The sequence below is a fragment of the Ostrea edulis genome, chromosome 1 (assembly GCF_947568905.1).
Source record: "Ostrea edulis chromosome 1, xbOstEdul1.1, whole genome shotgun sequence".
NCBI classification, from domain to species: Eukaryota; Metazoa; Mollusca; class Bivalvia; order Ostreida; family Ostreidae; genus Ostrea; species Ostrea edulis.
Genome location: NC_079164.1, coordinates 103,802,638 through 103,815,137, shown reverse-complemented (window position 1 = coordinate 103,815,137; position 12,500 = coordinate 103,802,638). Strand labels below are relative to the sequence as shown.

The 12,500-nt window shown below is 38.4% G+C and overlaps 1 protein-coding gene across 3 annotated transcripts in view; it reads right to left on the bottom strand.

Annotated features, from left to right (window-relative positions):
- Nucleotides 1–12,500, bottom strand: part of LOC130047291 (zinc finger homeobox protein 4-like) — a 182,491-nt gene that overhangs the window by 2,178 nt on the left and 167,813 nt on the right. For 2 of the 3 annotated variants that reach the window (XM_056141945.1, XM_056141939.1), the window contains 6 exons: nt 9,393–9,536; nt 8,792–9,184; nt 3,321–8,681; nt 3,076–3,160; nt 2,788–2,963; nt 1–334 (listed from right to left, as the gene is read on the bottom strand). The exon at nt 1–334 is cut by the window's left edge and continues 2,178 nt beyond it. In XM_056141945.1, the coding sequence (XP_055997920.1) occupies nt 1–334; nt 2,788–2,963; nt 3,076–3,160; nt 3,321–8,681; nt 8,792–9,184; nt 9,393–9,536 (6,493 nt within the window). Of the gene's footprint in view, nt 335–2,787; nt 2,968–3,075; nt 3,161–3,320; nt 8,682–8,791; nt 9,185–9,392; nt 9,537–12,500 lie in introns of all 3 variants that reach the window. The other variant, XM_056141941.1, reaches the window with a different exon arrangement.

Here is a 12,500-nt window from a genome sequence, read left to right as displayed (position 1 = left end):
AGCTTCAAAAGTGGCTGAATGTTTTCCGGGACTGTGGGATAGCAGAGAGTCTTCTGGTGAGCTAGGCAGGCATCCTTAGCCGGGTACACAGTCTGGCATTTTTTGCAGATGTATCCTACATCAACAGTGGACTCCCTTGCACAGCTGTAGTCAACTGAGTTGACCAACGACTTGAGACTGTTTATGGACTTACAATCCTGCGTGTATTGGGCTACATTGGCCTTGGGTTCCGAGAGTTTGATGCTCACATCTTTGATGGCTTGAGGAGGAATTTGTAATAGTGACAATGGTGTCCCAAAGGTCATGGGGTCATACTGCAGCAAGTGTTCTGCACCTGCAAAGTAAAATATTCCAATAAAAACATTGGTGAATCTAATTTTTGGCCTTTGTTTCTCACTTCAAACTTATAAAATAAGAATTAGTCTTTCAACATATTCTTGAGAATACAAATATTAATCAAATTTTACATCTCAACATCATTTTGCCAAGAAAAGCTTAATAAGGAGTCTTTCTTTAAAAGATAAAGTTCACATCGACATCAGAATGCCAATCCAATCAATAGTGTACAAGAAAGCAGCCATGACGATAGCTTAGTTATTACAACATAAAAGAGTTCTATGAAATTGGATATCACAATAATACTTTTAAAAAACAAGAGGCCCATGGACCACATCGCTCACCTGAGTCACTTTAACACATGGAAAATGAATTTCCCATTGTTATTCCATTAACTTTTCAGGAGCCATGTCAGATTTTAAGAAACTTGATTCTGCACTATGTTGGGGAGGTTCAGGTACATTGAAATACTTCTGGCTCAGAGGTTCTTAAGAAAAAAGGTTTTCATAATACAGTTAAAACCAATGTAAAAATAGTTTCTTTGATAATGTCTGCATCTGAGCTCCAGGTGTCATGACTGTTACACACGTGATTTTGCATTATGTCAGGTATCTTCTATGTAAGTTCAAACTTTGTGGCCCAGTGCAGGTTCCATGTAAATTTCAACTTTTCTGGCACAGTGGTTTTTGAGAAGAAGATTTTTAAAGATTAATTGTCTTACATTAACACATATGAAAAATGGTTTCCCCTATTGTGGACATACCTAACCCCCGGATGATTTGAACAAACTTGAAACTGCACTATGTCATAAAGGTTCCATGTATATTTCAACTTTTTTGGCACAGTAGTTCTAGAGAAGATTTTAAAAAATTTATCATATATTTACACATATGAAATATGGTTTCCCTTATTGTGGCAAAATCTGACACCCCGGGGGCCATGATTTCAACCAACTTGAATTTGAACTATGTCATAAAGCTTCAAACTTGAATCTGAACTATGTCAGGAAACTTCGATGTAAATTTAAACTCTTCTGGCTCAATGGTTCTTGAGAAGAAGATTTTTTAAAGATTTTTCCTACATAAACACATATAAGATATGATTTCACTTAGTGTGGCCCCACCCGACCCCCGGGGGCCATGATATGAACAAACTTGAATCTGCATTATGTCAGGAAGCTTCCATGTAAATTTGAACTCTTCTGGCTCAATGGTTCTTGAGAAGATTTTAAAAGATTTTTCCTATATAAATACATATAAAATATGGTTTCCCCTATTGTGGCGCCATCCGACCCCTGGGGGCCATGATATGAACAAACTTGAATCTCCATTATGTCAGCAAACTTCCACGTAAATTTCAACTATACTGGTACAGTGGTTCATGAGAAGAAGATTTTTAAATGACCCCACCCTATTTTTACACTTTTGTGATTATCTCCCCTTTGAAGAGAACCTGGCCCTTAATTTGAACAATTTTGAATTCCCTTCAACTAAGGATGATTTGCATTAAGTTTGAATGAAATTGGCTTACTGGTTCTGGAGAAGATTTTTAAAAATTTTCAGTGTATTTTTACTGATTTGCTATTATCTCCCCTTGGATAAGGGGGTTGGCCCTCATTTGAACAATTTTGAATCCCCTTCACCCAAGGATGATTTGTGCCAACATTGGTTAAAATTGGCCCAGTGGTTTTGGAGAAGAAGTTGAAAATGTAAATGTTTAACAGACAGACGACGGACAAAAAGCGATCAGAAAAGCTCACTTGAGCTTTCAGCTCAGGTGAGCTAAAAAAATCACAGTCAAACCTGATTTGAATATAAATGTTAAATATTTCTTATTCTGATGGCAATGGTTTGCAAGAAAACTTTTTTCTGCAACCTTTACTTGCTTTCAGTACAACTTATATGAAAATTTACATCTTTAATGTTTAAAAAACGTCTCTCATTAAAATGGAGACATTCTATGTAACTTGCAAATTGGCCTGTAACAATTCCTCTGTGATTAATGTATACAGGAATATATCTGTCCCTGTTTTATTTTGGACCCTGTCAGTGACTGGGCAAATTCACATTATTTGGTTATCTCTCTTTCAACACAACTGTGTCTGGGCAAAATTTAAAATGGAGTGAATTCATTTACAAGTAAAGAGGGGCACAATTGACCCTGTACAGAGTATCATTTTTCATTACAAACAACACCTGTAAAGAACTTAATCATTACTAGCAATTATATTTTCTTTTGCACAAACAATTTCTTCATTTTCTTCCCTTTTATCTGTATTCTATATTTTTGTATTACTTCATGATTACTTCCTTTATTAATTCCCGTTTTCATTTTCTCTACTTTTCTTTTGCATGTGTCATTTTCTTTGAGGAAATTTTCTTTCTTTTGCTGCTTTCTTTTCTTTGCTATCTTTTCAGACTGACATGGCACATGCTTTCTTTTCAGACTGACCTGGCATGAATCCTGGAGGCATGAAGGGCATCCCCATCCCAGGCATGAACCCTGGCATTCCAGGAAATCCCAAGTATGGAAACATTGAGGGATCCATTCCAGGAAGGAAACCAGCACCAAATGGGTTCATCATGTTGGCAGCAGCAATCTGAGCAGCAACATCGTTTTCTTTGTTGCTACCTAAAAATATACAGAGCAAGAATTAGAAGAGAGGAAGAGGGAGCCAAGATTATCATACGATTCATACAAAAAGAGTAATTTGGTATGATCATAAATGTTTATTTCAACTTGCCTTGTGATTTAGAATCATTTTCTGAATCTTTTTCTTTCTTTTCTTTCTTCAAGTCTTTAAGAACATCTGCTGGATTGAAACCTGTGGTAATATCATGAAGAGCATTTTAATATACGCTGAACAGAATCCAAGCTTTTAAAAGCTTTTGAATAAAGCAAATAAACTTTTAATTTCTATCTCATAATTTTAATTCCAAATGAACTGTTTAAATGGTTTGGGTGAATAAACTCGATCCACTAACCTGGCATCTGGGGCAATCCTAAAGCCCCCAGCCTCATGGCCTGAATCTGAGCTAATTGGGACTCGCCGCTGGCAAGGGCAGCTGCTTCATCCCATGCTTTCCTCATACGTCCCATCTCCTGATGCTGGTGTAAGGCATCTGATGTTGAAGAGGAAGTTCCTTGTCCAGTGAGATTGCTCTCCACATCAGATTGGGACTGAATGTACATTCGTACTTTTTCAATATGTTTCTTTGTGAAGATATGGTCTTGGATGGTATATTTGTGGGAATATTTAAAATGACATAAGGAACATTCTTCAGGGGGCTTGGGGAAATCCAATTCAGCACTATAACCTTTGCTCATGGTTAATTTGGCCTTCTTTTCTTTGGCTCTGGCATTTTGGAACCAAACTTGAACCACTCGTTTTGGCAAACCAATTTCACGTCCCAGCATTTCACATTCTGCCATGGTAGGTGTCTTGTAGTCTATAAAGATACTTTTCATTATGCGTACTTGAAGGCTTGTCATTTGGGTGCGGTACCTCTTTCCTTGAATGGATGAATGTCCTGATGGAGAGGATGGGCGACTTGTTGTGATACTGTGGGAATCTTCATTCTCATTGTTAGAATATGTCTCAGAAATGGAGTCATTGAAACTTTTGTTAGAAATATTATGTTCTTCAAAGCTCCTCTCACTTATGTCTGTAGATGGTCCTTCTGAATGCTTGTCATGGTCAGTGTTTACTTTAAGTGGTTTACTCAGGTCTAGTGGTGCCTCTGATCCACTACTGCTGGACTTTGTACTAGTGGTATTTGATTTTGAAATGTGAGGGGTGTCAAACTCCTTTTCTTTTTCAGGATGGTCCTTTGGAGTGCTTGTTAGATCAGACATATATTTTTTGTATGAGTCTTCATAAAACTGCTTCATAGACATCTGGAGTTGATCACTGAATGAGAGTCCAGGCATAAAAGACTGCATACCGTGTGGTGACAGAAGTTTACTCATATCTGATGGTGAAGTCATCAGTGATCCAAAACCATGAGATCCTGGAGGCTCTATGGCTGCATCAGGCAAATTATCCACATTGATGTCACCCTTAGCCATTTCTTCTGGATGTTTGGTGGCTAAGTGAGATTCCAGTGCTGACTTGGCCCTGAATAAAGCTCGACAGAAAGGGCATCTTTTATGAATGAGCTGCTGGTGTGCTCTGTATTGTCCTTTTCTTTCTCGAGCCCTTGTATTCTGGAACCACACTTGTACAACACGTTTCTTCAAACCCACATCGGCAGAAATGGTTTCTAGCTGTTTTCTACTTGGATTGCAGTCAACTTGGTATTTCTGGTACAAGTAGTCTAGTTGTTCTGGCAGAATTGTAGTTCTCAATCTCTTATCTCTAGGTTGGTCATCATCATCATCAAACTTGTCATCAAAACTGTCATTTAGTTTCCTTTTCATCAGGTTCTTGTTCTCTTGTTGTTGGGCAGCAGCCATTGACTGCAGTACTCCAAAAGCACTATTAGATGGCAAATTTCCAAACAATCCTGGGTTCATAGCATGTACAGCCTGATGTTCCTGCCAGTGTTCCAGTCCATCAAAGGAAAGGTGGCAATTCTCACATTTAAATCTTATCTTGTTTACATGGTCTTTATCCCCTGAATTAGACACATCATGAGAGTTAGTAGATGCGGTTTCATCATTGAAATCATCTCTGGACAATGTAGACAAGGAATCACTATCATCCTCCATTCCTCCATGTAATGGCATCTGAATCTTTTCGGAATCTAGTCCACACTGCTTCTTCTGATGACGAATCAGGTCATAGTAGCGCTGAAATACAGCTGAGCACTTTTTACATTGGTAATTCAATCCTGGAGTTCTTTGGAATGGGGAACTGGAGTTGACACTGGGCGATTCTTTGCTTTCTGGTGGAGGCTGATTTTCGTAAATTTTCCTGGCCTTCTGTCTAGCATTTTGGAACCAGACCACAATCACTCTGGGACTGAGATTGAGAATTTGTGACAAATGGTCAAGCTCATCATCTTTAGGATATGCATTCTGTTCGAAATATTCTTGAAGAACTTTAATTTGGTAATCAGTGAATCTAGTGCGGTTTGCACGTTTTGCATATCCACTGTGGTATGGTGTTGGTTCAAACCTAGGTCTAATGTCATCACCAGAGCCTGAAGTCATCATGAAAGATGCCATGTGATTTGGTGTTGATGGGATAGAGGAGGATGCTGACATGTTGGAATAATCATTATCACTCAACTCTGGGGATTCCCGGTGAGGGTTTTCATGCTTCAATGGGGATGAATCTAGGACTTTTTCCTTGAACATATTTTGTTGTTGCTGTAGTTGCTGCTTGAGTTGCTGTAGATGTTGCTGCTGCTGTTGTTGAAGTTGTTGCATTTGTTTCTGGAAATCTTGCTGTTGTTGTTGTTGCTGCTGCTGCTGAGACAACTGAGTAACTGATGGTGTTTCAACTTTGGTACTCTCCTTTTTCACTTGGATTTCAGGTTCCTTGACAAGAACAGGCTTAACATCCTGAGACTTTTCTTCACTGACCTGTGGAATCTTTCCAGTCTTTTCATACTCTTCCAGATCTAGTGTTGTCAAAGGAGGATTATTGAAATTGTATGGAGAATCTTTATTTCTCTGTCGTTCTTTAAATAAGGTGTTTCTGAACCAATGCTTAATTACTTTCTGTGGTAGTCCAGACTGTTCAGACATAGCGTTAATTTGTTCTTCACTGGGAGAATTGTTGATGTCAAAATGTGCTCTCAATATCTTCAGCTGCTCATCATTTATTCTAGTTCTTGCTCGTTTCTGGTTCAAAGCTGCTTGCTGGGCAGCTAGTTGAGCTGTTTGTGCAGCTTGTTGCTGTTTGGGTAGACTTTGCTCTGCTAGAGATGTAGGGGTGTTTGGTAGACTTCCATCTCCTATCATTGGGCCAAACATCATTGGCATCAGAGGTGGCTGCAAATTCATAGCCATGGCCATACTTAGAGGAATAGGCATGTGCATTCCCAAACCAAACATGGGCATCATCTGGGCTGCCATGTCTAGTTGAGCAGGACTGATCTGTGGTGCTGATGATGGTGGAGGTGGAGGTGGCATTTCTGAATTGGATTCCATTGTTGGTGTGGGAGCATCACTTGCACAGATGGACACCGAGTCAGAGGGTGCTGGAGAAGGATCCTTCTCCGCTTCTTTAGGCTGCTTTTTCTCAAAGTCAGTTTTAAACTGTTCACCAAGATTTTCCACCAAATCAATAGGAACTACTTCTTTATGAACTTCCTCTTGGTGTGATTTGAGCACCCAAACGCTGGAAAATTCTTTCTTGCATGTGACACAGACACTTTTGTTAAGTTCAGGCAGATCATTGTTTTCAACTCTCTCGGGTTTGTCTGCTTCTTTCTGTTCTTCTCTCTCAGGTTCTACCTTGCTTTCTCCATCCCCTTCTTCATCATCATCCTCTTCATCAATTGCCTCTCTTTTTATAGAAGGTTGATTAAATTCGTTAAACTGCATTACACATTCAAATCCAATATTTTCCAAGAGATTTTTCTGTACTTGTGTCTTTCTCCCTAGAAAATTCAAATTTCTGCTTCGATTCTGGGGACCCAAACTTCCAGACTGATACAAGCATGCTATTTGATGTTGTGATAAATTCTCTTGGTTGATGAACACAGCATTACAACGGTTGCATGAGTATGTTGTTTTCAGAAACTTGCTATCCTCCACACCATCTGATTTGGTCTCCTGCTTCAATTCCATTGCTTCCTCACCATCCCTGTTATCTTTGAATTTGGATGAAGTATGCTTAGGTGATGGCAGTGATTGAGTTAACTCAGTGACAGAAGTGGGCAATGACAATCCAGGCAGCATGTTAAACTGAGTTAGACCTGTCATTGGTGGAATGCCAGAAGTGATGCCTGGAAATAGTAAAGATGGTTGTGAAACTGCAGTGGTGGCTGCCAAAATTTGGTGAGGTTGAAGCATTTCTGCCAAAAGTTTCTGCTGCTGTGACTTGGGTGCATCACTGGGTTGTTCAATCAATGGTTGACTCAAATCAATCTGCCCAGACATGATGAGTTCTGGGAGTTTAGCTGCTGTTGTCTGGTGTCCCACTGATCTTATGTGGATGTCTAATGTTGATCCTTGACTGTATGACACTTTACAGATGTTACATTTGTATGCTTTGTTTTTGTCCTCAGCACTTGACTGAGACTGTGTCTCTGAAGAAGTTGATGCTGTAGTTGCTGGTGTGGAGTCATTGTTTGGAGGGGATAAAGGACCTTCTCCTTGCTGTAGAGCTTGTTTTACTTTGTGAAGATGAGATACAGAGTTATAATGAACCACCAGGATATTTTTCTGCGTAAATGACTCCTTGCAGACATCACATTTGAATGGCCGATTTGGATCCAGGTACTTTTCCATGGGATAACTCATTTTGTCTCCTTTTCGATGCAGAAGAGTTTTGTTATGAGCAGTCAGGTAATTTTGTTTAGTAAATGCAACTTTACATCTGTGGCACTTGAATTTCCTGTTGGGGTCTTCATACCCACCTTCAGCAATTGCTTGGCTGTTCATGTAATCTTCCAGAAATTGCTGGTCTTTATACTCACTTCCATCACTTGTATCCATGTCTTCCAATTTCTTTTCAGACTCAGTCGGTGAAGAAGTTTCCGCTCTGTCCAATTTATCCATAGTTTCATTGGAATTCAAATCGGTTTTGGCTGCATCACTTGCATTTTCTATGGATTCTGAGCTGACAAGTAAAGATTTTTCAGCATCCAAAGTAGAGGAATTTTCATTTCCATGTTTAGAAGATACATTGGTCAAAAGTTTCTCCATACCCGAGCTTGCTAAAATTTTGGCCAAAGCTTCGGCATTTTCACTCATAGATTCAAAGTTCTTTCTTTTGTCCGATTCCTCCACTTCTGCATGACCCAACTCTACATGCTTTCTTAGAGTGGCAATAGAGCTAAATGACTGACCACAGTAATTGCACTTTGTGGCTGCACGAATAAGGTGATAATGATTGTGAATTTCAAGCTTTTCTGAGTTTTTGAATGCTAGGCTGCACTGGGTACACTTGTACTTGTAGATGTGGCGATCAGATGCTGACAAAATTTGGCATTTGGCGTGGATTTCTCGGAAATGAACCTGAAGTGCTTGAGCTGTTTTGAAATACTGATTGCATCCTTTTTTCCAACAGAGATATCCTGGTCCCCTAGGTGTTTGTTTGAGCTCTAAATGTCCCAGTTCATTTTGATGAGCATAAAGTCCATCAATGTTGCTGAAGGTCTTGGAGCAAGTTTGACAGCGATACTGATTATCAATCTCTCCTTTTTCTGTGAAATTTGCTGTGTCAATAGCTGCAACAAACAAATGGAAACCTTTTAAAACCTCTTAATCAGCAGATCATATTATATATTTTGTTATAATGTAAATATGCAAACCATCTTAGATATAAGTAAAGTTTTACCCTCTTCCACTTCTAACTTTGAAGCCTCTGCCTCCATAACCTCCAGATTAATCTCCCCTGATTCATTAATTGGAATGTTGGGTGTTGGGACGACAGCATTCTGATTGGCAGGAGTGTTTGTTACAGGTGATGGCATCCAGTCCCCTTTATCCACCATCATGAGCAGACGATGCAGTCCCTCGGCTTTGACGCTGTGAGTGGACATCAGATGGCGTTCCAGACGAGACTTGTCCTTGAATTCTTCCTGACACAAGGGACAGAGGACTTGGTGTGAGCGATGGGTGTGCTGGGTGAGGATATGACCTTGGATCCTCATTTCATGGACACTGCTGTAGTCACAGTATGGGCATACATGGATTTGCTCCTCATTGTTGACATTTGAATTACTAGAGCCTAGAAAATAAAGAGAAATGATAAATATTTAAAAAATATAAATGAACAATATGATAAGGACAAATTACAAAGCAAATAAGGGCTTTTCCTATTGGATTTAAAACAAATTATAAATTCATAACTGCATCCCATTGATCAGTTATTTAAACATTTAATACCCGATGATTATTTGCGAAAATGCACTTTCTCATTGGTTGCTTGCCCTTACCTGTGTTATTATTGTTGATGGACCCTCCCTTGGCAATAGAAGGCAGGGTGGTGGGGGTGAACATCCCGGCTGGAAGGTCACTGTGTTTATCAGGTAACTCAGTTTCTGTCACCATACTGCTGTCATCTAACTCGCTCTCACCATCTGACCAAGAAGAAAGAAAATCACACTCTAAATATCAATAGACACTTAAAACTTTCACACACTACAAAATGCATTACATCACTTCAGTACTTAAAATTATTACTACACACCAAGTTTCTTCCTTCAGTTTCAACATCTTGCACTATGTACATCCCAACAGATATATTAAATGATACAATTTTGGATGCTGATAAAACAGAGGATGCCTGCCTCATTGACTTCAACAGCAAGTGACATAAAACAGCAATTGCCCTGTAAATTAGTGCAAACCACTCCACAAGTAACAAAGAATTTGCTGTTCTCATCTACATATACTGCATCATGCACAAATCCCACATCCCATTAATTCTCGAGTATTCCTCATAATCTTAAGACTTCATCTCACTAATTTAACCCGTTCACGACCTTCAGGTTTATTACATTCAGTTATATCAGCTTCTGCAGAAAGACAGTTTATACATTCCAATCTTCACCGATTTCACAAAAAAACTATAAATTTGAGAAGAAAAACATTCACACACATCCCTTAAAAACCAAAATAAAACCCGGAATTTTACACATCCACAGTGTCACTATTGCAGAAGACAATCACCATGGAAGTCAGCAGCAAGAAGACATTAATAAAAAAAGACTTAAGGTTGCTGTGCAGATGAACCTGTAATATAGGATGCCTCTATGCAATCTGTAAGATATATATATATATAGATGACAGTCAGACTAATTAAATCTTGAGGAATACTAGCAATCAATGCAAATAGTTGCAGGGAAACTAATTGGGCAATGCTTAACGACCTTTGAGATCTAACGACCCTTAATACTTTAAGGTATAGGGATAATTAATCTAAGCTGCAAAGTCACAGGTGCCCTGTTGGGTACTGAGCTAATTAAGCTAAAGAGGGCAACTTTTAATTTTGAGGAAATCCTTGATAATTAATTAATGAAAATCAACGAATTTCTGGTTGCTTGCTTACTGTTATTAATTAATATAGTCTTGGAAACCAGCTAGAGACAAACTTTCATAAAACTTGAGAATATCATGCTAAATTAAAGGTCTAAATGTTTTTCATACAAGTTTTCAATAGCAAACCACTGACTTGTGTTTAATTATACACTTATTTTCACCTGTTTTCTTCTACACATACCAGGTAACTTTAAACTGGGTCTTTTATCAAACACACTCCAAATTATCATTTAGGATGGGAAATTTTTATAGTGCCTCTGCAGAACAAAAGAATATAGAAATTTGAGCTATGTTACTTTTGACAGGAAAAACCAAATTAAAGTTTTACGCTCCGATTAGTCTTAATTTCCTTACTTAAAGACGATCCACTAAATGCTAATTCATCAGCGGGGAACAATTGCTATACTTTGATAACATCTACATTCAATTACATGGACTGAATTGACGTCAAGTTACATGTTATCACATTCTTACAAATGTGGTCCCTTCTTATTTTTTAGAATAAAACATGATCTCCTTCACATCAGGTTGTGCATATTATGTATATTGTTTCTTCGCTTCCATTTTAACGCACTACTTCAGTTTTTAAGAAGCATTCCTCCTTTGAACTGCAGGTCAAATGAAAATGTAACTCGACACCCAGTCATTAAATATAATGAACAGTCAGTGATATCTTTGTCTGGCTCTGACATGATTTTTTTCAAATAACAAAAATATTAGCACACAACCAATTTAAAAGGGAAGACAAGAACAAATATTTCCTTCCATCGGTTCTCTAAAAATGTCACTTGAATAATAAAACAGAATGTGATATTGCTTATCTGTACATTTTTCAATGTGCAATACACTGTCAGTGTTGGAACACAGCTGTGGATTTCATCAGTTTTGCTGGTCCTAATCTCTTTAATTAGCTGCCACACCATCTTATCTTCCTCTCTCTAACCCCCTACTTATCCCCCCCAGATTAATAAGCATACTGCCTTGTGAACTACTGTGCGATATGATACGATGATAATTCACACATTAATTGCTACAACAGAAGCTATTGACTCCTGTTGCTGTCAGCCAGTCTGGACTGTATACAAGTGTCCAGTGTCTGTTCAATGTCAGGACACATTGAGAAAATGTCTACAAGACATTCCTGTAGATGCCAAGCGCTTGCACACAGGACAATGCTGACACAGATTCAACTAAAAAGAAATCTTCCTTTCTGTTGCAGTGTAATGCCACACCTATGCGCTAAGTCTAATTAGCAATCACCATATGTGTCTGCAACATACTTTGGCTCCATGTCTAATACTGTATTATACATGGACTGTCCGGATTGTAGAACTCTTCTAAATCAAATTAAATAGTGGCTTTATGTTAAATATTTGCAAACAGCTCCCCACTCCTTCCTGATGCCCCTTCAGGTTTGTTATGTATGCATTCAAATTTTCTATATTTTTTTTTCATATTCATGATCAGGTTGATGATAAAGGCAGATAATTACATACACTAACATAAATAAAACGGGGGAGAAATTAATGTCTCTTGGGGTTCTCAACAGGGTTAAGATCAATGAGAGGAAATCTACATAAAAATCGGCATTACTCAGACCAATGACCATGAATACTATCATGAAAAAAAAGTTGCGATGAGTTTGTTATAAACGTTGAATTTATGATAAATACCTGCTAGAGACTGTGGTTGCATACTATATAGATGTTAACAATGACTTGTACATCCTTCAAAGCTTGGCTGTTGATAATCCATCAAGATATTCAGTTTCTAGCACATAAACCCAACTGCTACCCACTCCTCACATATCCTTAATATCATTTAGAGAACATTTAGCACCCCCCTCCCCTACATGGAACAATGACGAACAATTAGGACAAGTCACCAGACTTACTCAACCTCTCAAGATTAGGTAATTCTTTAAGTCATATTTATAATAGGACAGCTCGAAGAGGGCTTCAGGCTTATCAACTAATTGTACCATGGCAACAAATAAGGGCTTT